Raw genomic sequence first — 25,254 nt, 5'->3', positions numbered from 1 at the left:
CCTTTTTTTTTCTTCATGTTTGTGGTGTCAGGGTAACATAGCTAGAGATGTGTGATGTCAAAAAACTGCTGACTCTGCATTGCATAGAATTAGCCCAGTGCAGGCTGGTGCAGAATCAAGGTGCAATAACATGTCTCCAGCAGAGGGTAGTGTAGGCTTCTTCTCAACCTACCATGACGGCTGCACTATTTATAAGCGTAAACATCTGCTAATGAATCCATTTTACTCAGCGCATCACCTCGGAGGATTCTAATGAATGGAAGTGTTTTCACACAGTTAAAGCAAAATGATGATGAGTTACTTAAATACTCTTTTGTTTGCAACCTGGTAAAAAATGATCATGTTGGGGCGGTTGTGTTTCCACTGAAGCCAACAGCAACGTGTTAAATATGCAGGTATAAAACCGAACAAGCCGTCTGTAAAGGTGGTGACATTTTCCCAGAGCAGCGTTCTTCCACAAGGCGAACTAAGGGGGGGGCCATTAAAGTATTAATTGTAGCACTCCCAGCCACAGACAGGCAGCCGCATCGACGCCTCCCTGAGTAATTGGCAGGCAATTAACGAGTCGACAAATAAACAGGGGAGCTGAGGCAACCCAGTGCCGTTGGCATGATGGGAAAGGGAGGGGAGTGGTGAGGATGGCAGAGACAGGCAGACACAGGTTATAATTACTCCAAGGGTTTGACAAACACCCACACATTTTTTTTTTCTCTGTGTCCTAGGATCAGCTGGTTGTGACCAGACTGCGCCGGGTGTTCTGTGTCATGCTGAGCGACCCTCTCCGTGTGTGTGTGTGTGTGTGTGTGTGTGTGTGTGTGTGTGTGTGTGTGTGTGTGTGTGTGTGTGTGTGTGTGTGTCCACTGTGCACCCACCACTTTGTTACACTGTGCTCTGCAATTATCATGCTACATGTTGATCTAATATTAGTGGTCAAAGAACAGGGTGTATAAACCCTGTGAACCGGCAGCTGGCATCTTGTCCCTTCACTCATATATACGTGCAGCCATTTTGTCTCAAGTTGACGCTGACCACAGCCTCAAGTACTTAAGAATAATCATTAGTGGAGACATATGAGTGATTCAGAAAGGACAGCCAGTCATTCTTCACCATATGAATCCAAGTAAAAAATTTGAATGGCCCAATAATCCCCTTATGAAACCATTTAAATTCAATAGATCCTGGTTTTTATTTGGATCTGCACCAAATTACACACTCATAAATATCAAGATCTATGAATTTTTTCTGGGAGATTAATGAAAAGGTCAATTAATGAAATTAAAAAATATAAATAAACACCCTTGATGATCCCTTAAAGAGGATATCTTCAAATGACCAAAAGTCCTAAATTAAAATCTTTAAAGAATTTTATTATTTAATTTATAATTATCATTATTTATTATTATTCACTATAATAATAGAATGTCCCTCAGTAGAGCGCATACCTCTGCCAAGGCCCAACATTCCCTTTGAAACCAATCAAGCTAAACCAAGGATAAGAATTAGTCTCCTAAACAGGTCTGACATTATCATCATGATCCATGAATGATTCTCTGGGAAATCAATGAAAATGTTGAAAAACCCTATCTCACAAATGAAATACTCTCACAAATGTTGGATCCGGCCCCTGATTTGGATCTGCACCAAAATCGAATGGGTCACCACATCCTTCCACTAAGTTTCATGCAAATCTGTACAGTAGATTCTGCGTAATCCTGATAAATAACAAAAAGACAAATGCGTATGAAAGCATGACGTCCTTGGGTGAAGGTAAATTAAATAATAACAATAATAATAATAATACATTAAGAGGTTACTAAATAATTATAAATAATAAAAAAAAATATTATAGGCTTCTGTTTACTTTCAGATCGCAGATAACAGCTCATCTAAACGTATCAGAGCTGTTTTCCTATTTAATAAAACATTTATCAGTAATTATAACTTTTGTGAAGGAAACCCATTCACACCCAGTGCTGCTTTGATATCCTTCTTTACCGCATTTTATTCTCATCAAGATAATTCTGACCCATCAGACATTTTTCTCCCATCTAATCCTATTAAAAATCCATTCTGCAGCTTACTTTGAGGAATATCCCGTGCAATTCTGGTAATGGGGCAGATTTAAGCAGCAGAGGGGGTGGGGGGCAATTTTCTCCTCCCCTTCCCACTTAATGTCATCAAAGAAGCAAATCCCCTTTCAGTTCCCTCCGCACCGGGCAGCGTTCCCAAAAAAGTGGCACAAAGCCCCACATCTTAACGGGCGTAAATCAACTTTAAAACTTCTGCTCTGTCACACGCCGTGGAAGACACGAGGAGTTATTATGGCCACTCATGTTGTTACGGCCGCAAATCTGCCGCCAGCCGACAAGGTTATTCAAAGTCTGCGCGTATATAAACGTATGTGTTTGTTTAAACTTTGTCGGCTTGTAGAACAGGTAATTGCCGTGAATGTTGAGAAGTGTGGATGAGAAAAAGAAAGGCGAGGGAACTCTGCTTTCGTCAGAATGATCATTTGTGTGTGTTGGAGCATGATGTCAATGGGACAGGGCTTGCGGTAAATTGAAGAAGTACTGCTCACGTCGCTTTTATCCACTCTCTCACTCTGGGACATTGCTTTGTATATCACTTCTCAAAAGAGAGAGCCAACCCTTAAACGCCTGGTGTGAGGTGTCTCTGATATGACGTAGAAAGTCCGGACCCAGTTGTGCAAACATTTTCTGGAGTTCATGTCTGAAAACGGTTCGATGCCCAGCTCCTCAAGTCCTTGGGCAAGATACTGAACCCCAAATGGCCCCTGATGGCTGTGCCAACGGTCTACTTATGATTTGATAGAAAAGACCCTCTGTATAGAAGCGCTGTATACATGTGTGTGTGTGTGAATGGATGAATGAGGCGTGTAGCACTTGAAGTGGTTAATAAGACCAGGAAAGTGCTATATAAACACAGTACATTTGCCATGACCATAAGTTTGATAGGTTCCCTGTTCAGCTTTTATGAGGCAGACAATAGGCTATTGGGGGAAGGGGAAGAATATGTGTCATAAAGCTGCCATCTCTGGCATTACAGACTTTTCTATTCAGGATGTGTGATTTGTCTCTGTTAGCATTTCTCTGCTCGTACCTCTCGCCAGGACCTTCTGGACCTTGATGTGGTTGGCACAGAAGCCGCTGTAGAGCTTGAAGTGGTCGGCGTAGTAGAGGAACGAACCCCCGAGAGAAAACAGCAACTTCTGTGAACGCAGAGGGTGTGAGGGGAAATCAAGAAGAGGACATGGGGTCAGTGTTGCCACACAGAAGCAGAGTGGCTAGAAACAAATAATAAGAGCGAGAACATGTGAAGTCGTGACCCAGCCTCTGTCCTCTCTCCCCTGGGGGACGATTCAAACGTCCCCTCTGTCCAGTCCCTCTGGTCTAACCTCTTGAGAACATGAGCTTTTAGCAGCTCACAATCCAACCAACTCAACCACAACCTGGCTCAATAGACCCCACACCTTGTCATATCGAAGCTATAAATCAGCCAACGATGCTGCTGTCACACGTCACTTCCGTTATTTATAGACCACAACATCTCAAACATCACATGTGCGTTTGGAAAAGCGGCTAACATCCCCTGTATCACCTATATTCGCCAAATGTACACTGCATCTGATGTGCCACTGTGTGTGTGACTCACCTTAAACTGTGAGGGCGTCTCCAGGGTATTGAAGTCGGGCGAGGAGGCGATCCGCTCCTCCAGCGTCTGCAGGAAGACCCTCTGGAAGTCCAACATCTCGGGCAGGCTGCCGAACATACTGTCCATCTGAGGAGGAGGGGGACGGTGGTACAGGGGTAGTTTGGAATTGTGGGAAGGTGATAGATGAGGAAGGATATAGGGAGGAAAATATCAGAGAAAGGGGGCAGAAAGGAGAGGGAACATGAAGCCACAGCAAAAAACAGAGCCCAAATAGCCCAAATAGCCCGTAATTCATAACAATCAGTCGCCAAGGCACCCTGGAGTGTTATAACACCTCCGATCTGATGGATCCATCTCGGACAGAGGCCCTCAGGGACAAACTATAACTCTGCTAGAAACACAACAACATATATACACACACGTATATAAAGATGTACAGTCTAACACACCATCTCTATCACACAAGCCCAGGGTCGACACTTCCCTTCATTAAAAGGTGTTCAGGGTCTAACACGCCCTTGTCAGCTTTGTGCCTGGACACATCCCACTGTCCCATAATGGCCTTTTAATTTGCCCCAGTGCTCAGTGGCCTATCGACTAGTAGTGTATCTTGGGAGAGCGAGAGAGAGAGAGAGGGAGAAATTGAGATAGAGAGAGACATCCTGTGTTGGAGGTCACGTCCGGCACATGGACTGGAACTCGTGGTCATTAGCACACTACAGCTTCTTCATGTGTTATCAAAGCAACGCAAAAACCTGTGGGGGGGGGGGGTTAAATCCCACTTTTTGCACTGAAATCAGGGGAAAGAAATAAACCGAGCTGAATTCTTAAAGGGTAGGTTTCCTGGTAAGATTGGCCTTTATTGGCGTGTCCCTCAAAGGACTAGAAGGTCAGCGGGGGGGATGCTAATTCTTCCTCCAGCCCGTCATGGTGGTAATGAGGGAGCTCTGGCCTACGAGGGTTCATCGCCATCACCTCTGGGTAATATACGCTCAATGAATTCAAAGTCCTATATCATCTCATCGCCTCCCAGGACACGCCTCTGGGTGCTACACGCTCCATTCTTTCTACACACACACACACACACACAGACACACACAAGTCACTTACCTCGTCCAGTGTGAGGAAGCTCTCGTTGTGCAGGGGTTTTAAGTAGATCTCAAACAAACAGGCCAGGTCCTGCAGCAAAAGAACATTGTTAAATTAGTAGGTTGGTGAAAATGAGTCAAAACCATTCTTTTGGCCCACGTGTCATTTAACATCCTTTTGATCATCAGATCACTGCTTAGTCTCACTTTATAACTTCTTTTCTTTCTCCATCCCACAATGCCCCACCTAAACTACCCCCCCCAACCCAGCCCTTTAATGGGGCCGTAGCTTGTCTTGGTATCGCTGGGGATATTCTCATTAGGTTGATTTATGAGCTTCCTTCTCCTCCTCTGCCTCATCCCCGTCTTCTCGACACCTTTAGGCACTAGAGGTGCACAGATTAAGGTGAGCAGGCGCTCCGGGGAGACCATCACCTCCCTCAATTACAAATCAAAGGCCGGTTGAAGAAGAAGAGGGCTGCTCGGGGAGGGAAGGGAGTTGATGAAAAATTAGGAGATAGATATGAAAGGGGGAAAACGTCAGCCATCCCAAGTTTTACAGGCACAAGGAGATCATGATTGTGGCTCCATTATGTGCGTCAGCGAGGAGAAGGTCGTGATGGGAAAAAACAAAAGGGTAGCGAAATGATTTTACGGGAGGAAGATAAATAAGGGTCGATGTGACACAGTAAACAGCCTATCTTTCAGGTCTGCTCTTGTTGATGACATGTTACTAAGCACAATATCTAAAAGGAGTAATGAAACAATATTTACTTTGCGAGGAGATTATTCATTCAGATTAATTTAGAGTAAGGAAGAATACAAATTTTAATTGGCAGTTTTATGGGGGGTTATATGCCAGACTATGTCTATGTTATGTGCCGGGAGCAATAATATAAAAATGTTTTCCTCCAACAAGAATACTATGTCTTCATCTATGAAGGTATGGGTCAGGGAAGAACCAAATACATTTTGGTGGCGATCCAGAGCAGGGGGCAGACCAGACATTGTTCGGACCCAGATAAACGTCTGGACCTAGCAGATTTAAATGCTCGAGGGTGTAGGCTTCTCCATCAGCTGTATGGTAACAAATAGGACAGTAAAACTGTAACTGCCCCTAATGTGTAGCAGAGAAATGTGATGTCTCCCCGGTTATGTTTTAACTTAAGGGAACTGTTGGGCCTTGGCGGAGGTATGTGCTCTACTGAGTGCTATTCTGGTCTCAATTGCTCTCGGCCAAGAAATAGTCAGGCACATAATTAAACCTCTTAAAGTTGTTGTTCTAACACTTAAGTTTTTGATCCGATTAAAAGCAAAAGAGCTGTAACATGTTTGTTATTGAGTTGCTAGTAGGCAGATGTTTTACCTTTATTATATATTATATTATATATATTCTAAGAAGACAGCAGTCAGAGATGTGTGGTCTCACCTTCACGTAGGACTTCTCTGTGTCCACCAGCTCCTGGATGACCTTTCGTAACCTCTCAGTGGCACTCATGTGCTTGGGGCAAGGTCTGACCAGAGTGGCCTCCCGCATGGGACCCGACCCCGGCTCGCCTCCCTGCCTAACCCGAGGCTCCTTGGCGGCCTCCATCAGTCCTCCAGCACCTGAGCCTTCCTGAAAAGACTGGTAGAGAGTGTTCACAGTGTCCACGCTCTGTAGGGGGCGACAGAGAGAGAGGGGAGGTGTATTTAGGTTAGGAAGCTCAGGGATTATAATTGCCAGATGGATAAAATGAGGATCATGCTTGTTCTAAGAACTTGCATGCATGTGCCTACAAACATATTCTCCAAGATGCATTCATTTTCCTCTTTTAACCATTCACCACTAATGATTCCGGCTCCACAGTTCTAAGAAATAATGACCAATGCTTTCCTACACTGTACAGGGCCAGCCCCTCTCCTGGCATGCTAATGACAATATGGAGATTTGGTTGTGCACTCCAAGCTAATTGGATTTTCATCAAAGACTTTAAAGTGCATCTGAATGACTAACTGGATATCCCAGCAGATAGTATTATAGCAACTCACATTCTTCCTCTAAATCCATAATGGACAGTTATGCGGCTTTGTGTGACATCGGTTAAAGAAAATGTGACATGCCGAGAGGTCCCAGGTGGTCATGTTAGGAATAGTGTGCATTTCCAGGAAGTTGGGGGGGGTAAAGAGCATCTCATTTTCTAAATTTAGCTGCTCGTTCAGAAAAAGGGAAACTTCCTCCAGCCCTGCTTTGTTCTTCTTTGAAAGGTGGAACCCCACCACGAAACCCAGCGTCGCACCATTTACAGAGGTGTTCATTGGAGATAGATAATGCATTATTTTATATTGGGCTGAATCGCCTGGGGTACAGAAATAACTATCAGCTGTGGGCACCGTACTGAGAGATGCTGCCTGTGGCGGGGAGGAAATTGTAGTGTGAGCAACTGTGGCAGAAAATTAACCACGATCAGCCTCTCTGTTCACTTTCTGGGATATACATATAAAAAGGCAGTGAAGAAAGCTGCTACTCTAGTGACTGTATTATAGCAAATGTACTGTATATGTACACTTTATCAACCCCATTTCTTTAACTGACACAACACTCGAGCACATCACTTCATCAACTGCCCCAAGCCTTGCTTAACTATAGGGAACAAACTCCGTCAATTATAATGTCTGCGCTAAAAAAAGCCTCATAATGGCCGTTCCTGCTTGATTCAAGTAAATAACATGATGTAGTGCTATAATGTGCGGCCGGTCCTTACAATCAGCAGAGGCTGATGGGTGCCAGTAATAGCAGGTTTTAAATCCGCTGCACAGCAACACAGAGCAGTGGGACAGCCAATATGCACCAGGAGGCAAAACAGCTGCTCAGCACTCTCCATAGTTCTGTGTGTGTGTGTGTGTGTGTGTGTGTGTGTGTGTGTGTGTGTGTGTGTGTGTGTGTGTGTGTGTGTGTGAGTGTGTGAGAGTTTGTGTGTGCATGTTAACTTTGTGTATCTTTGTGAGGACCATTTTGAGCGTAGACCCTTTCTCACTTTTACAAAAGGGGTGTTAGTGAGAGTTAAGTCTTGCTTGTAGGGTTAGGTTTAGAATGAGGTTTAGGTTTGAGTTAGGCATGTCGTTGTAATGGATTAGTTAAGAGTAAGGAGTTCGGGGCAGAGTCCTCACTAAGATAGAAATACAAGAATGAAAGTGTGTTAATGTGCCATTTTGAGCCGAAACCAAGTGAAGGGAGCCCATTTTGGAAAAGAGAAGGCATGTGGTTTTTTTAGGGTTAGAGTTATGGTAAGGGCTGGTTATAGTTAGGATAAGGGTGGAGGGAATGCATTATCCTAATGAGTGTCCTCACTCAATAGAAATACAAGAATGTACGTGTGTTTATGTTGTGTGTGGGGGGGCATTCTGCTACTGAAAATACTGCATGAGCAAGCAAGACTGAACAACTGCACAGTTACAAACATGGATCGATAAACCCTTCATTCTCACACTGCAGGCGTCACACACACACACGCACACGCACACACACACACACACACACACACACACACACTTGCTGCTGAGATGTGTTCCAAAGCTTGTCTGAGTCACTCAGCTCCAATACTGGTGTGAGCTATACCACCCACCCACAACCTCTCCCATCTGATCCACTCCCAGAGAGCCCACAGACAATCTGGGCTTCCATTAATAAGCCTGCGACTCATCAGCTAGCTCATTATAGCACGGCCACTCCAGAGACCGGGCCGCATTGCAACAGTAGAGTGTGTGAGAGAGTGATGGACTGAAAGACAGAAAATAGAGGAACAGACAGAGAAGGGGGGAGGGGGGGGGGCATCTCCTGTGTCTTCGGTGCATGTCATGCCTAAGCCTCTTTCAAATGATCCACCACCCACAGCAGCACTCCTGTGGGGATCTCTGGGATGGTGATTAAGAGGGGGGGACAAATGTCTTAATTTGCACTGGTGGAGGGGACCAACATTCAGAATGCAGAGCAAGACCAAACACAGGCTGCCATCACAAAAAACATTATGTTCCATTCATCATCAAAACAGTGACTGTGTATAAACATGACTGCTCCCAAAAGTGGAGCCAAAGCGCCTCAATCGCCACCTGGTGGCTGGCTGCAGTATATAATAATAAACTCTGTCTCCTCCATATTACTTGATGGGAAATGGACCAAACAAAAAAAGTCATTTTAGGGAGTTCTTATCAAGCTGATGCATGTTCAAGTAGTAATTTAGCATTAATTTTGGTTTTCATTCATTATTTGAAAATGTCATGATTGACCCCGAGTCTGGCTCGTTACCTCCCTATCTCGGCTCCATCCCCAGATAGTAACTTTGCAGGTAATGTAACCAAATGCACACAATGACAGTCAGCCTTCATTTACTGATACATGCTCTGGGAAAACTCCATATTACACCAGACAGACAGACAGGCAGGCAGCAGGCAGACAGACAGACAGACAGGCAGATGACGGGGCTGCCTGCAGGAAACACAGAGGTTGAGGGATATCAGATAGACATATTTATCAAATTGGCCACTGGCAGCTCAAGACAGAAGAGACAGACCAGTGGAGATAGATGTCATATCTGCTATTAAATGTAGCTATAGGCGCGAAACTGCAGAAACCTGCATCGGAGCACGATGAGAGGAGGCAGAACCAAAGAGGAGGGGGAGGCCAGGGGGGGAAGACTACAAACTGTCATGACTCAGGAATTGCAATAGCCTCACGACAATCCTACCAACACAGCCCAGCAGCTAGCCCAAATAAGCAATTAAGAGTCGAGGACAGGAGTCAGCAGAGGTTGAAGAAACGCCTGCGAGCGTCGGAAAGACGAGTGGATTCGACGGTGCTGCTGCGGGTTTATATTCAGGTTTTCTCCCTGACAGCTGTCAGCTCCGCATCACACTTCTACCTCCTCTCACTGCTCGTGCCTTTTAGTCGATTCAGAAAATAAGTCTTTGTCAATCCTTGCACGGTGAAAAAAAAGAGAGACCTGAGAGTCTGTTGAGTCAATTTGTCTCCAGCAGCATTTCTTAAATTTTCAGTCATTTTTCATAGAAGCAAAGACGTTGTTCTTTAGCTAGATGTCAAAGTGAAAGGTTCCATTCCACATTGCAAGAGTCAACTAAAAATCCTAATTCTTAAATTGTTTTCACGGTTTCATTTCAATCTGACCAAAGTAATTCCCATGACATAAACCGAGGTAAACCTGCCTCTCATCCCTCTGAAATAAACCACATTGACACTTTAACCCGGTTTGGTAAAGATGCCTTCCTGTCGTCCCTCTTGATGAGGCGCTTTCCAAAAACTGAATCAAATTTCACAGTGTCAATCTTCCTAAATATTTACTTGCTTTCTTGGTCCTCTGCTCACCATGAAGAGCATCCTGTAGAGCAGCCTCCACGCTGCTGTGGCCTGACGCTTGGTCCTCCGGGCCAGCGAGCAGCCCTTCCTACGCAGCCTGCCCCCCCTGGACGCCGGCATCGTGGCTCCAGAGACGGCGCTTTTCGTTTCCACACACTTGACCAAACTGGAGAAAATATCTGAGGCGGAGATATACCAAGAGGAGTTGGCTCGACTCTGTTTGAGATCTCGCTCCGTCCACAACTATTATTCATCTGATGGTCAGTACACCTCTCCTTCAACTTTCCTCACCCTCCTCCTTCCCTGCGCTCTCTTTCTAATTCACAGCTGCCCCGCTCTCTCTCGTAGGCCCGGGGTCAGAAGCCCTAGTCTGGAGTACACCTCTGCCTCTGGGGAAGAGTGGACTTTGATGGGGATTGAGCCATTGATCCTCCGTCCTGCCGTTCTGTGAGCGTAGGCAGAGAAAAAGTGCTTGCTGCCGGCTTGTTTTGCATATCAATCAGACGTGGACGGTCTGGCCAATTGGTTTGTGCAAATACAGGGGGGATAATTCCCCTTGTATCTGTCTCTTTGCATCAGTCCTGGTCGGCCCATGTCTCTACCTCCACATCCTGCCAGCCATCGGTCTTCCCTCTGCCCATTTGCCACCAGATATCTCCACTCCTACCTCCTCTTCTGCTGGTTCTTCCTCTCCTTTTCGGCTCTGTGTGACCCCTCTGGTGTGGTTTCCAGAGAGCTGAATGGAGAGGCCGGGGACTGTATCAGCTTCCAGTCTGTCAATAGCGGCAGTACAATGTAGACTGTTCTGGCTTGTTACCTCAACACACAGAGGAATGGCTGACTCAAAAATGGGAGGCTATGAGCCGGTGGGGGTAACGGGGCAGGAATGTTAACTATGGCCTCGCACAAGAATAAAACGTGAAATGTATTACCCAGTGCTTACACATGGAATAAATAAACAGAAGGGTGCACTGGACACGAAAAGAACTCCCTTGCAAAGGTGTACGGATTTGAATGGGAAGACTTGGTCTCAGGTACATTATCATCTGGTTTCCTGTATTAAGACAGGGTTCAGTGTCAATTCGTATGCAAGGGTTGGGTGATATGTTAAAATGTTCCAACTGTCTCTAGGTACTAACTTAATCCCTATACTATTTTCAAGAAATTAGTTATTGGCCTTAAGCTTGTTACGAAACAAATAGAGAACCCCCTATTTGGTATTATATTGGTTAATAAACCAGATTTGAAAACAATTTCTGTACCTACTGATTGGATTACGTTCGAGAGCTTGATTATCATTTAGTCACTGCATTGCATTAGGAAAGATGGAAATCAGGGCAACAACAACAGTTGTAATATGGCCCAACTCCAAACAGCAGCTCCTATATCAGTGTAGGCGATGAATTCCCAAGGAAGCAGAGCTCCCGCCTTCGAAACATTATTTTCAAAAGCCCTGAAAAAAACAAAAACAAGCTGTGCACTCAGGCTGCTGGTCGGAAACACGGTGATGACTGTCAGCCACCGGGGACAGTCTCCATCTCCATTTGATGTTACATTATTTTCTCTTCCGATGAAATGTTGCTCAAATCAAAGGAGAAGCTGTGCGCTTTACCAGCGGAGAGGCCACATCGTAGCAGTAATAAGCAAATATACATGACGAGGGAGAAGATGAAGAAGAGTAGGCAGACTGGTGATTAATTTGCCATGTTAGTGGGCCATCGTGCCACGATGCCATCTTCTTTGGAGAGCCCAATAAAAATAGACATGTGCACATAAATCAAACAGAGTGGATGGGAGGAGAGAGAAAGACGAGAGGGAGGGCTGATCTCGTTTTGCTCTACTCAAGCCCATTTAGGCCTTTTATTATTCATCCTAAACAAATACTATTCCACAAAGTCTCAGAGGGCTTTGGGAGAGCAGTGTCTTTTAATAATGAAACCAGCTTCAGACAACAGCACCCATTCTACCACGTCCCCTAGGCTGTTCAGACTCACTCCTGCACGACTGCCACTGCAAAGGCAAAGGACTGAATGCAACTGTACAGTTTTCTGAAATAGCATATGCCTAAAAGTAAAGGAAAGGTCAAATGAACATTTTTGTTGGCAATATTGAACATTCCCAGATGACAAGACAAGTTAGTCTGGAATAACTAATGGATTTCCTGTGCTGCCCCCCAAAACACTTGATCTGGCTGGTTCAGAGGGAAAAATGATGCAACCTGGACGAGCCGCACCACACGACTGCCAAGGGGACAGGACACAAACAATAACACAGCTGCTGAGCGCACAAGGTGACTATTGATAGCGATACAGACCCATAAAGACCATAACTGCTAGTCAAACCGATGCAATTCATTCTTATAGACCCCATACTGCGGAGATAACATCATGACTCTAAAGAGACGCTGCAACACTGTGACCGTTTGACCTGCTCCCATCTGGCCACACCATAAACCTAGCAAGAGGACGCTTAACATTAAAGATCACCAGGACAGGGCTGTGTGGAGAGGGTTCGCTGGGACAAACAACGGGCTTACCTGCTAATGTTTAGGAAGTGAAGTTTACATTTCTTACAGTCTTGGTGTTAGCCTTTGAAAATTTGCTAATCAGCACGAAAAACAATGTCCCACAAGGCTGATGGGAATGTCATCTGCAAGTATTTGGATAGAAACTTGTCCTGGAAAACTAAAACTGTAGTAGTTTTCTAGTAAAACTGTTTCAGATGAAAATGGTCAGACTTCATCCTCTAGGTGCCATGTGTACCATATTGTATGCGATCCATCCCATGATCTGGAACAAAGTGGTCGACCAATACCATCTGACCAACACCGCCAACCCGTCATTACTAGCATGGCTAAAAACTAGAATGGCACTGAGTCGAGCACACACCCCAGCCAAGGCCTAACAACCCCCTCTAGTTTTATCAAGTTGCACCAAATTTGACAAACTCATAAATATCAGTTTCCTAAATGTGCCAGATTTTCTTCCCATCTAGAACCATGAATTATTCCATCAGAAAATGTAGTAAAACATCCAACAAAATCTGTACAAAAATTCAATAGTTTATTTCCGTACCAATACTGCGTCCTTTCACAAATTATCATGGAAATCCATTCAGTCGTTTGCGATCTTACACACAAACAAACCAACCAACCCACCAGCAGACAGGGACAACATACCCTGCTTGATGAGGTATTAATTTATATATATTGTGCATTCATAGCATACTACAATTATTTTGTCCTGTATAATTTATAATACAATGCTAAATAAATGCAAAAGAAAAAGCAAATGAATTCTCCGACTGTTAAACTAGGCCAGACTCGCATTAATGGAGATCTTTAAAAGAAAAATATGCTCACAGAAGGTTGTGGGAGTTGTGTGAAACTTTGCAGCTCAAGTGTTAATAGTCTCAGCTTCTTCAGCTAAAACCTCCCCACAGCCCATAATAGTTACCGGTTGTTTTTCCCCTTTGGCCTCTCGGTGGCAGGACAAGCAGGCGGCCATGTCCTGAGCCAGGCAGGACAGCTTGTCCCTGAGAAGCCGTCCCAAACTGAGCAGCGCAGAGCCCAGCAACAAGTCCTTCTCCTCGGCCTCGCAGCCAGACGGCCAGAACCAGCACATGGAGAGGAGCGAGCACAGAGCCTGAGCGAGCGACTGGTCCCGCATGAAGAGCTCAACGAAGGTGGTGATGTAGAGACACGACCGAGGAGCTTCATCGTTCACCGTTGGGGCAACAATAGGTATGGCCACTGCCATGGAAGCTCCAGGCAGCCCCTTTGTGGTCATTCTAGCCAGACCTGCGTCATGTTGGATGCTCTTGGTCGCTCCTGGGCTCCTTCCTTTTCAGTTTGTATCTGCCTTTCCAACTTGTTTACAGTGGAGTGGACTGACTGCAGCAGGCCAGCATTAACTGCACTGACGACAGTAAGCTCAGATTATTAGCTTGCTCACGGCCAGATGGCGGCTGATGGGCTTAGTCATAACACACACACACACACACATTCCAAATTACCCCCCCCCCCCCAACTCATATCCCGCAGACAGACACACACTCCAGTCGGGTAAAGGAGCTTCTGCAAAGTTTAGGGAGGGGATGACTGTAGCTGCAAGGAAGAAGGGATCTTGTTTGAAGAAGATGATGCAGTTGAATTTCCGTAGGCATCACCAAATCTTTTTGAAGTCCAGCACCAAAATAAGAGATGAGAATCAAAACTGAATAATTCAACTTCTCTCTTAGTCACACATTTTTTATATAAAGTCTAAACACACGTTTTTAATTCCTCTTGTCTACCAAGACGTGTAGCAAAATGGAAAGCCGTGACCAAAAAAAGAGGAAGAAGTAAGGAAGCAGGCGCAAATGTTGCAGTCTACTTAGATATATACCTTCTTTTCATCCAGAGAGAACTAATAACATCACTGTTTCACTTGAGTTAATCAAGCTGAGCTGCACAGAGAAGTTTGGCCCCAGTCTTTTTTCACTAGACCATTTAAATGCTCTTACTCAAATGTCTGGATCAAAGCAAAGAGGCTTAAAATGTCTGCCCACTGTTTAACCTTTGGTTTATTACAAGACATGACCGACCAAACATACAACTTCTCTTTATGGGCAAAAACCAAAGTCACAGTTTTCATTACGTAATGGAATTTGGCATTAAAGTGACATGGCTGTAATCTACAAGCAAGGACAAGATATGAGTCTGCCCAATAAATAAGATGATGCTTTATTGGCTTTCACAACATATGACAAACAAAAGAAACTAAGGCTGAATTATATATATTATAAATCAGTATCAATACAATAATTTATTAAAGAATTGTATCTTCAAATGTCTCAATCCGAAAGATATTCTGTTTACTAAAAGATAAAACCTTAAAATCTTCAGATATTTGTATCTGAGAAGTGAGAAGAACTATAGACTGTATATAAAGATGACGCATCTCTACTACCTTCCACGATGAAGCTACAGTATCACGCAATACGAATGCCACCATCTTGATCACGAGTCCTTCTCAGCTGTCAATCATGCTGTTTCACCCCTTATCTACTGAGAAGGTGGAGTTAAAGACCTATACTGCAGCCTGCCACTGGGGGGCAACCAAGACACTTTGGCTTCACTTCTTGGCGCAATATCTTTACGGTCTATGGCTGAAATCACTATGATTGTGAAAGGTTTGCTTTAAAAATGATTCATACTATTATTCAACTGCTATGCAGGAAGGTCTTGGGTTTATATAATTTAATGATTCAAAAACCAAAAGGCATTGAGTTTACTTTCATGGAAGATTAAGAAACACAGCAAATGTTCACCGAAGCAGGGCTGTGAGGGTAATTCTCTGCACATCCTGGTATGTTCATCTGTGTGTGCATTGATACACAAGTGTGACTTCACTACAGTGGACTGGTGCCATGTGGTGACACCACACCATGCCAGATTACTTCCCCTGTCCTTCCATCTGTCTACTCCGATCGCCTGTTACACTTTAGATGTGTGTGCGTGAGAAAGTGTGTGCGTGAGAAATTGTGGATCACCTGCCAGTCAAATACGAAAAATCCCCCCAAGCCTCTCAGTTTCAGTAAACAGGCCGAGATGAGGTGGGGCTTGAACAAAATGGAAGCTGAAGCTTTTGAATTTGAAGACACATATCGCCTCACTAAAACAAATGCATGCATGTGAAATCAATTCAATTTCAGGTGCCTCATGGGAGTTATCCGGGACCAATTCAGTTGAGTTCAGCAATCGATTGGTTAAGCTCACGATGGAACCACAACATTGTGTCAAACCAATTGCCATGGTGCACTACAGCCAAATGTATCGTTAAGTAACTCGTACACATAGGCAGCACATGCCTGATGGTAAACAACACTGTCGACTGTGCCTAGTCAGCATTTCACCTCAAACACACACACGCAAATCTCTCTCGTGTAATAAGCACAAATTGGAATGCAATGGACCAATTAATCAAAAGGTAGTCAGTCTGGGGAGGCGACCGATTACAACGCGTGACAACAGGCTTGAAATGACTCCTTCCCCTCCATCCATCTCTATTGACTTCCACAACCCCACATGCACACAGTTGTGCCCCTATATGCTGATACATGGCTGATTTTCTACTTGGTGACTCGATTCCCCTTCTCCCCGCCCCAGAGAACAAATTGATGGCCGTGCGGTGATTAAATTCCGTTCATTTCATGGTGTCAAAAAAAAAAAAATCTGATTTACCAGCACCATTTTTTTTTAAACCCGCCTTCACAGTGGCTGAGTTTCCCTGATGGAAGGAGAGGGGCTTTGTCTCCTTCCCTGCATCAAATGTGCACGTATGAGCACACACATTCAATAACATCCCTCCCTCCCTCCCTCCTTCCTTCCCTCCTTCCCTCTGTCACTCTCTCACACACACACACACCTATGTTCCATTCATTCACTCAGTAAAATACAAACGGCGGGGAGCTGAGCAGCAGCAGCAGTAGCAGCAGTGGTGCAGTGCAGATCTCAGCGCAGTGGGACTGACTCATGTCGCCGGGCAAACAAAAAGAGAAGACAAATAGAGCTAGAATAGAGAGAGAGAGCAGAGAAAAGGGCAAGTTGTCCTCACTAATCCACCTCCTGGATTGACCTCGGGTCAAACACTGCATGGCAATTTCTGACTCAAGCAATTAGAATAAAGCCGCGGCATTTAGAAACGTTTTCTGGTTATTTGGCCTGGATTTACAATCAATGAATCATAGCTGAAACGACACACAACACCACTGCCTATTCCCGTTTTTCATTTGAGCTCATATTACATAACGAGCAGCGCGCTAAAAGGATGCCAAACAAGCACTCACGCCGCAGATAACAACCACGCGGCTTTAAAAGGAGATATCAGACGAACAATGCAAAAGGGGGTGAATATGCACGAATGCGTGCACATGCGCTCAGAGGCTTCCATCCATAAACACACGGGGACTGCTCACATTCACTATTGCTCACAATAAACACCGGCATGCAGATCATCTCGTTTCAAGGCCGCTCTGAGGCGTTAATTCCCAAAGGGGCCAGTTCCCACTCAGTTTTATGACTTCAATAAAGTTGGTTTACATATCAAAAACCTGAGCGGGTATTCAATGACCGGCAGCACAGAAATATGTGTGCAATATGCCATAAATCATGGAAGACAAACAAAGGCATATTTATAGAGGAGATATTCCTATAAAACTGGTTTGAAACAGAGGGGTCGAGTTAATTGCGAGAGTCTTAAAGCAAAAACAAACACAGACGTGTCACAGAAATCTGTCTGCATGTCTACAATACAATGATTGATTAGTATACGTGTTTGAGTTAAGGTGAGGATGACTGAAATTTCGACATTTCGACATTCGACAGCTTCTGCTATGAGAGATTCCGCTTCGCCTGTGGGGGATGCATGTATTCATGTGCATAAATCCACACATGTGTGGGTTTTCGCGCTTGTGTGTGTGTGTGTGTGTGTGTGTGTGTGTGTGTGTGTGTGTGTGTGTGTGTGTGTGTGTTTGTGTGTACGCTAGAGGCTGTGGGAAGGTTACACATCGTCTTTTCGCGATCTGGATCCCGTCTGCATGACAGTAATAAGCTGTGTTTGTACCGGTGGCTATGATGAAATATCCTAATTATGGTAATGCTGAGGATTGGAGCCAGTCTGGTTTCTGACAGCCCCACAGCTGCCACTGTGAGTGGGCACTGACCCACACGCACTCTGCGACTCGCACACTTTTATTCACGCAAACAAACCTGAAAGGACAGAGGTGTTCTTTACGTGTACGTCTACAACATGACGAGAATACTTTCTAACAAACACACACACACACACACACACACAAACACACTTTCTCTCACCCCTCCCACCTTGCTGTGCTGAACAGGCCTGTGTGCGCAGTGGGAGTGACCATTCTCCAGTCCTACGCACAGGGATGCAACACCGTCAGCTGCACTGCACACATCTGGAAGGAGAAACAGAGGCAACAGTCAGAATTAGGTGGTGTGTGTGTGTGACAGATGTTTTCATCACTCATCATTGCATCTGTGCTATAGTGTTTATTGCTAAAGCACAACCTGACCACAAAACACACACAATGCAGGCTAGTTGCTGCACAGAAATTAAATGTCTCCACACAAAAAATGCCACAAGGCATTTGGTCGTTTCAAGAAACCAACCCTGATTTAGATAACACTAACTTAGAAAGAAAAATATTTATAATAATAAAATAAAAAGTTCCTGAATATCCCTCTTTATTTTGACATCCTGATAATGATGATGTCACAATAACCGATTGTTTTTAAAACATTTTCCAGATTTTTCTGCCTCATTAAATCCAAGGACCCGAGGACTAACTCTCCAGCAATTGGCACACGAAAATACTTTTCTCCGGATTGTAGCCTGGGAGGCAGGCCAACGTGACAGCAGGGAAACAAAAGAAATCTTCTGGACCTCCCGTGGAGCCGAGTTTCACTTACTGAAACTGGCAATCATAAAGTCAACAAAATGTGAAGCTACTATAAATATCTAGTCATCTGTATTTGCCTCCCTTGTCTTAGACTTTTGCATCAGGCTGCATGAAGACAGATGACAGACGGCCTCTTTCTAGGAGTACCACCATGAAATGACTCAGTTATTGTCCTTTGTGTCAGACATGCGTTAATTCCCCCACTGTCGCCATTTGTCTCTCAGCCTCTTTATCAGCCTGCAGATAATACGCCCTCTAGAGACATACAAGAAAACTGCAGGAACTTTGATTACACTACTTCTTATAATGAGGCCCTTGAGTCATTAAGCCCCCCGTTCAATTATGATGGCACTGGGAGAAAACAATAATGACTTTGTGTCATTAAGATGAAACTCTCTCTGAAAGTAACTCTCTTTTTGAATGTTTTTTGATGCAAAACAATGGAATAAACAATAAAAAGGCAGCATGTGTTTGCCAGCTGCAGAGATTATTAAGATGTTTTCACGCTTGGTTAAGTGAATATCAGGAATCCATAATAACCTGTGTTCATATATCATATAAATATCGTGTGTATATATATATATGTCACAATCTTAATTTCTACTCAGTTAACAATGCTTACTGTGAGTTCCTCATAAACTGAGTCGTAATTAAAATGATAACTAATACAATTTACTGACCACATCAATCTGTGAATGGACTTCTTGGAACTTCCCTTACCTTTAGAGTGAGTCTCAAACAAAAAAAAATGCCTGTCCACCAGCTTGGAATCAGCCGTGCCCGTGTAGTGTAGTTTCAGTTCTGACACCTCGCTGTTCACATTAAAACTGAACCAAGCCGACAGAACGTTGTACATTCACAGCGATAACAAGACCTCTGCTGTCGAAAGTCCCTCCTGGCTGGCTTGCTTTCTTTCTTTCTTTCTCCCTCTCTCTCTCTTAGTGGATGCACAGTTCTTTTTCGGCTGCCTTTAACTTAACATTGACTCGTTTGAGGAAGTCAAATGTCCGGACATGGTGGGGTTGTTTTGTGGTGTGACGTGAGAAGATGACCTTATTTCTCAGCAATAACGGCTAATGTGAGCAACTGATGACCTTTTATCTTTTACACGAACAACACTTCCTTGATCGTTGCTAGAAAAACGCCACAATGACAAAGATACTTAGAAAATTATTGTCTTCTAGAGTAAGTACTCAAATAAAACACAGCAAACACTGACTGCTATCCTTAATGTGTGTGTGTGTGTGCTCTTCCACAAAAGGGAAGAAAACGAACTGCAACTTTTAATATCAACTTCACTTTCATTGTTATTGTGTTTCCATGAAATAGGAACCTCCATTATTTCTGTCTCCCCTTGATACAACCGTTATTCCTCTAATGACTAGAGCTACAGTTTTGTTGCTGGTTTGTGGTTTGTGTGTGTCTTTATGTCATTTGGATTTAAGCACCTGAGGAGGACTTGGCTCGGTGGTGCTTGCCGCGAGCTTCCTGGTCAATGTTGGTGGGAGGGGCTGAATGTGCGCAGGCCACAGCTGGCGGCAGCGGCCCATTCCGCCTCAGGCTCAGGTGCAGAGTTTGTTCGGCAAACAGCGTCTGGATCAACGCCAGGTCCAGACCCGACACACACCGACGGTTCAGCATCAAGATCTCGTCGCCTGGACGCAAACCTGCCAACAAAAACACACATTTCAGCGTCACAGATTGCACATGGCAGTGTTCCTGGGGATTTCAGGTTAAATTTCCTCATTTCTACGCAAGCGAGCACCTTCGTTGAAGGCCAGTCCATCAGGAAGCACCTCGCTGACAAAGATGCGACTGTTCTTTTGGGCGTCTATGTGTCCTGTTACTGCGAAACCTGCGAGTCGGAAGACAAACAAAGATGCAGACAGACAGTCAACAAAGTTAAACTGAGAGAAGGATTACATAAAGGATCATGAGGTGTGCAGAAAATTACAGACGCAAAAAATCATCCACAGCTGAGACTCACCAAAGTCTCCGGTGCTGCTCGGCCTGCTCATGTGCAGTGTAAACACATTAACTGCGAAAACCTCCAGCTGATCATTGACCTACAGGGTGATAGCAAACAAATCAATACCCATTAAAGGAAAGTTTAGAACTCTGTATCTGTGTGTGACTGTGCACCGTGTACACCCTCCTCACCATGTCACTGACGAGCTCTCCGGACGCCACACATCGAACCTCCACGTCCTGCCCCGCTCGCCGGTGCAGTCGGAGGCAGTGCAGAGCCGGCTCCAGCTGTTTCACCTGTTTACACAAGAGCCCCTGAATGTTCAGCAGCCTGTACGCACAAAGTCATCGCACATATTTCATGCACCAACGCTTCGTCCGACAGCTGCTGTGTGGCCAGAGCGTGAATTATTCACCAACTTCACACCATGTGATGAGAAATTTCTGGTAAACAAAAAAAGCCGTGTGTGTGTGTGTGTGTCCATCAGTAGTCATTTGTCGGCGACTGTGTGAAGTCAGACACACCTGGTGTGGCTGAACATTTCTGGGGCATTAACTTCGTACTTCGTACATGTGATCAAACCCAACATAACAAAATACATAATGTCAGAATTGTATATATGAATGGCAGGATTATCTACCTAATCTAAATGACACAACTGTCTTTGTTTTTTTTTACTGGAATGCTGTTCATGAAATAATTTCTCTGAAGCCAACCGCCAAACCCACCTTGCAGGCCGCAGAGAGCAGGTCGGCGGCCGTCTGGTCTCTCCGGACGGGAACCTGCACTGTCAGGCCGTCTGGCATGTAGACGCCAGTCAGCTCGTCTGTGCCACCGCTGATAATGTCCCACGCACCGACCTCAGGGGGCGACATGGAGTAAATGCTGGTCAGCACATCCAGCCTCTGTAGGAGGAGGAGAGGAAATCGGGGGGAAAGGAAGGGAAGGTAAAGAGAGATCATTAAAACAAAAAGAAGCAAGGAAGTGGGTGAGCAGTGATAGATAGAGGGAGAGACCAAATGGGGAAAAGAAGGTGGATAAACAGAGAGAGTGAGTGAATGAATGAGAGGGAGAGTTTGAGTAACAGCCCACAAATCAATAGAGTTCCATTAGTCTAAATGCTTGGCTGTGGATCAGGCAGCAAAGCAAAGAGGTCATACAATTAGCCGTTCAGAAATTCATTTGACAATATAGACGGCAGTTGCTCCACATAATAATCATTGTAATGACCGTGTACACAAGATGACTGGCAGAGGTCTAGACATCCAGATGATATCGGTGCACGTCACCGGGACCTTTTCCATCTGGGAAAGCCACAAGTCCGGTTTTGACTTCAGCGACGTGTGTAGGGGCAATTTACTTAAAGTCAGTCAGACAGAAGGGAACTATTTGTTGGTGGCATTAACATCGAGGTCTGAACCGGGTATTAAGCCCGCTGCTCGGCCTCACAGGCAGCCATTTGGTGGGTTTTGGTTGCGACTCTGTGTCTCTGGAGGGGGAAAGGGCCTCTGCTGTGCTGTGGGGCTGTGGGGCTGTGGGGCTGCGGGAGAGGCCGCAGTGCAGCAGAAGACCACAATTATCAAGACCCCAGATCTGGAGGAATGGGCTCAATCACACCAAATGTAGAGAAAAACCAGTGATTCATCACTTCTGACAAAGACAAAGTTATAAACTGAGAGACAGGACCAAGAGGAATAATTGCCTTAATGAGTAGGTCTGGGTTATATAGCAAAGCATTACGGGATTATAAAACTGGAGAGTGGTGTGTGAGGCCTGGTGCTTATGTGTTTGTGTGAGTGTGTGTGTGTGTGGGCTGTTCTATCCGATTCTGAAGCCGGGTGTTTGCTCTTAATGAATAACCTTTTTCCCCTTCCTGATGAAAAAGCCCAAAGAGACGAGCTGATGTCTCTGAATCACAGCATCACTAAGCTCCACACAGAAAAAGTGCACACAAGAAGCCGCGTTGGTTCAGAAAAAACACTTTAGACGCGCAAACATTTACTTGGTTTTCCATCTAAACGTCCCCGTGACACGTTAACTTCTAGAATCAGCGCGGAAATACAGGCCGCTGATGTTCCTATCCCAAAATGTGTCCCTCAGTTGTTGGTGATGGAGGAAAACAAGGTGCCACTTCAACGCCCACCTCTTCAGGGATGTGAGGTCATGCTTACAAACTGAGGATGAAAAAATAAAAAATAAAGCGTCATGGCAACTGGTGGCATAAACCAGCCTGTTTGTGTTCGAGCTAAATGGCGGGGCTGGAAAAACTAAGATTTGGACGCCTGTGCTGACCTGACTGGCGGCTGACTAACACTGTACACTCATTCATGGTCAAGGGAGGGTTGGAGCTGTTGCCTGGTCAACGTTCCGTGAGCCAGTGCCAAGAGTACAGAACAGGCACGCGCTGGTCTTCAACAAGTGCTCTGTGTGGCCAGAGCCTATTTACATTTGCATTTGGCCAAATGATTCAAGCCCTTTTTTATCCTTTTGAGTGTTGAAATTGTTTCCGCGCACACCAACCTCCAACCCGCCGCTTCCAAACATAGAACACACTCGGACGGTTTGGTGGCCGCCGCACAAATCCACCCTTTCTGTTCCACTTAGCAACTGAGTAACAAAAAATATGACAGCACTGACTCAAGCAGAATTATTTTAGACAATTTCCTTCTCTTACATCCTTAAGAAGAGAATTACTGTTCATTTCCTTGACTTTCCACCCAAGGTTCCTCTTTCCTCTGCTGTGACACCCGTTTCTTCACAACAACATACACAAGGTGACAATAACTGCTGCCCAGACTGGCTACATACTAGTGCCTGGTCCTCAGCAGTGACCTCAAAGTCACAGAAAGGAATGAGTATTAGTGGAGAGTGGAGTGTGGCGACACGGAAAGAGGGATCAGTGTGTCAGGGACGATGAGAGCAGCGAGGTGGAGATCACGAGCCAATAAAATATCTCCACAACTCTCCTCTGGAATACACTCAATGAAGCAGGCATTTGTTCATTACATTATTGAGCTAGAAGGGCAGCCAGTAGATCCTGTACATCCACCAAGGCCCAACAGTCCCCATAAATTCAATCAGGCTGCACCAAATGCACAAACTCATAGATATCAATCCTCTAATATGCCTGATTCAGATGTATGCATCATTTCATGAGAAATTGGTGAAAATGCATGACCTTTATTTTTAACCTCCATGGAGGCCAAGGCAGCTGCTACAGTCACATATCCGTTATAGATGTTCATGTCTCTCTGGTTATGCCACGACCCAAAGCCACAGTGTGGGCACTTCCTGAGACTGCTGGTATCGTTGCATGGTTAATAATCGTATAGCTCATACAATGTCACTTGCTATACGAGAGTGCACTACAACAAAGCACGGGTACAAACCCTTCACTTCAAAAGGGTTGGAGGGAAGTGGCTGCTTATTAGAGAGATTCACAGGATTCAAGGAACCAGGAAGTACAGCATCAACAGTTCAGGACAGATCAAAAAAGACGTGAAGAAATGTACGTGTTGGCCAACAAATCAGAAGAGCTGTGCTGAACTCCTCTTTTCCCTAACCAGAAGAATCCTAATCCCCACTAATCAAAATAGACCCATGAGACAAGCTGTTTTCCACATTCAAAATCTCGGAGGGATCCAAACACTTGACTGAGGGGAAGCTGCTAGATTTGATGCAAAATCTAAGCGTTGACCCAATGAAGGCCATGATTGTTTCCCAAACCACTTCCTGTTCTGAGTCCATTTTTCTAAACCCTTAATGAGAGCAGTTTTAACACTCGCCACATTCACCACAGCCTTACACTATGAATCACTACATCCTGTGGAACATTGATCCTCATAACACCCGTCCTGCTCCGTCTAAATGTGGCCATTATGCTCATCTGTCTGCGCCAGACTTCCACTGCTCCTCTGGCGAGGCTTTGATGAGATTTTATTTTGAGGGACAAACAGCTATTCTCTAGTTTCCTTTTCACATGGAGGACAGTCACGTCAAAGTCATTCTCTATTAAAGGAAAAGTTAGCTATTTCAGGAAATAGTCTTTTCTACTGTACGCCAGATTTACAATAAAAGATTTATACAATTCCTCTATCTGCTAGTTATTTATATATATATATAGCTACATCCAGCAGGAGCTTAGCTTATCTCTTCATAAAAAACAGAGAAATGGGGAAAAGGTTCGACTGGAGTTAATACGAAAAGCTTATCGTAACAAAACTATTGTTTTAGGAATGGCTATGTGCTGAGCTATAGGCTTTCTTGAACCTTACCCTCACTTTGCCTGGCCAAGATATTATTTTCTTCACACTTCAGTTTTGTAAAGCTTAAACAAACAAAATAGCATTTTAACCATCACCTCTGCATTCATTGTGTCCATATGTGTGCAGGTATTCTGAAAGCTTTTGGATATGGACAAAATAGACGAAACGGAGCAGTACCACCGGAAATCATAGTGAGGCAGTATAGCCAGTAGTTCAAGCAAACGACCATAGGAGACGAGGAAGACATTTCAACAATGGAGGAACCTCTTTTTGTGGAGAGACTTTATGAGTTAGTAAGAAAACTACTGGCACCCATATGACGTTCCAGGCACAGGATCCAGCAGCCTCTGATGTCCCTTTCTTAAGAGAAACATTAACATATCTATTAACTCTGAGCTGCCCTCTAGTAGATGTACCATCATGAAGGATGCATGGAAGTTACACCTT

The 25,254-nt window shown here is 44.7% G+C and overlaps 1 protein-coding gene across 1 annotated transcript in view; it reads right to left on the bottom strand.

Annotated features, from left to right (window-relative positions):
* Positions 1 to 25,254, bottom strand: part of tiam2a (TIAM Rac1 associated GEF 2a) — a 51,315-nt gene that overhangs the window by 6,565 nt on the left and 19,496 nt on the right. Inside the window, exons 9-18 of the mRNA XM_053433923.1 lie at positions 21,271 to 21,447; positions 20,734 to 20,838; positions 20,561 to 20,639; positions 20,339 to 20,428; positions 20,022 to 20,240; positions 17,975 to 18,069; positions 6,190 to 6,417; positions 4,783 to 4,851; positions 3,673 to 3,798; positions 3,121 to 3,229 (exon numbers count right to left, since the gene is read on the bottom strand). Of these exons, the coding sequence (XP_053289898.1) occupies positions 3,121 to 3,229; positions 3,673 to 3,798; positions 4,783 to 4,851; positions 6,190 to 6,417; positions 17,975 to 18,069; positions 20,022 to 20,240; positions 20,339 to 20,428; positions 20,561 to 20,639; positions 20,734 to 20,838; positions 21,271 to 21,447 (1,297 nt within the window). The remainder of the gene's footprint in view (positions 1 to 3,120; positions 3,230 to 3,672; positions 3,799 to 4,782; positions 4,852 to 6,189; positions 6,418 to 17,974; positions 18,070 to 20,021; positions 20,241 to 20,338; positions 20,429 to 20,560; positions 20,640 to 20,733; positions 20,839 to 21,270; positions 21,448 to 25,254) is intronic.

The sequence above is a fragment of the Pleuronectes platessa genome, chromosome 11 (assembly GCF_947347685.1).
Source record: "Pleuronectes platessa chromosome 11, fPlePla1.1, whole genome shotgun sequence".
Taxonomy (NCBI): Eukaryota; Metazoa; Chordata; class Actinopteri; order Pleuronectiformes; family Pleuronectidae; genus Pleuronectes; species Pleuronectes platessa.
Note: the sequence above shows the minus strand (reverse complement) of the source record. Positions and strands in the feature narration are given on the sequence as shown.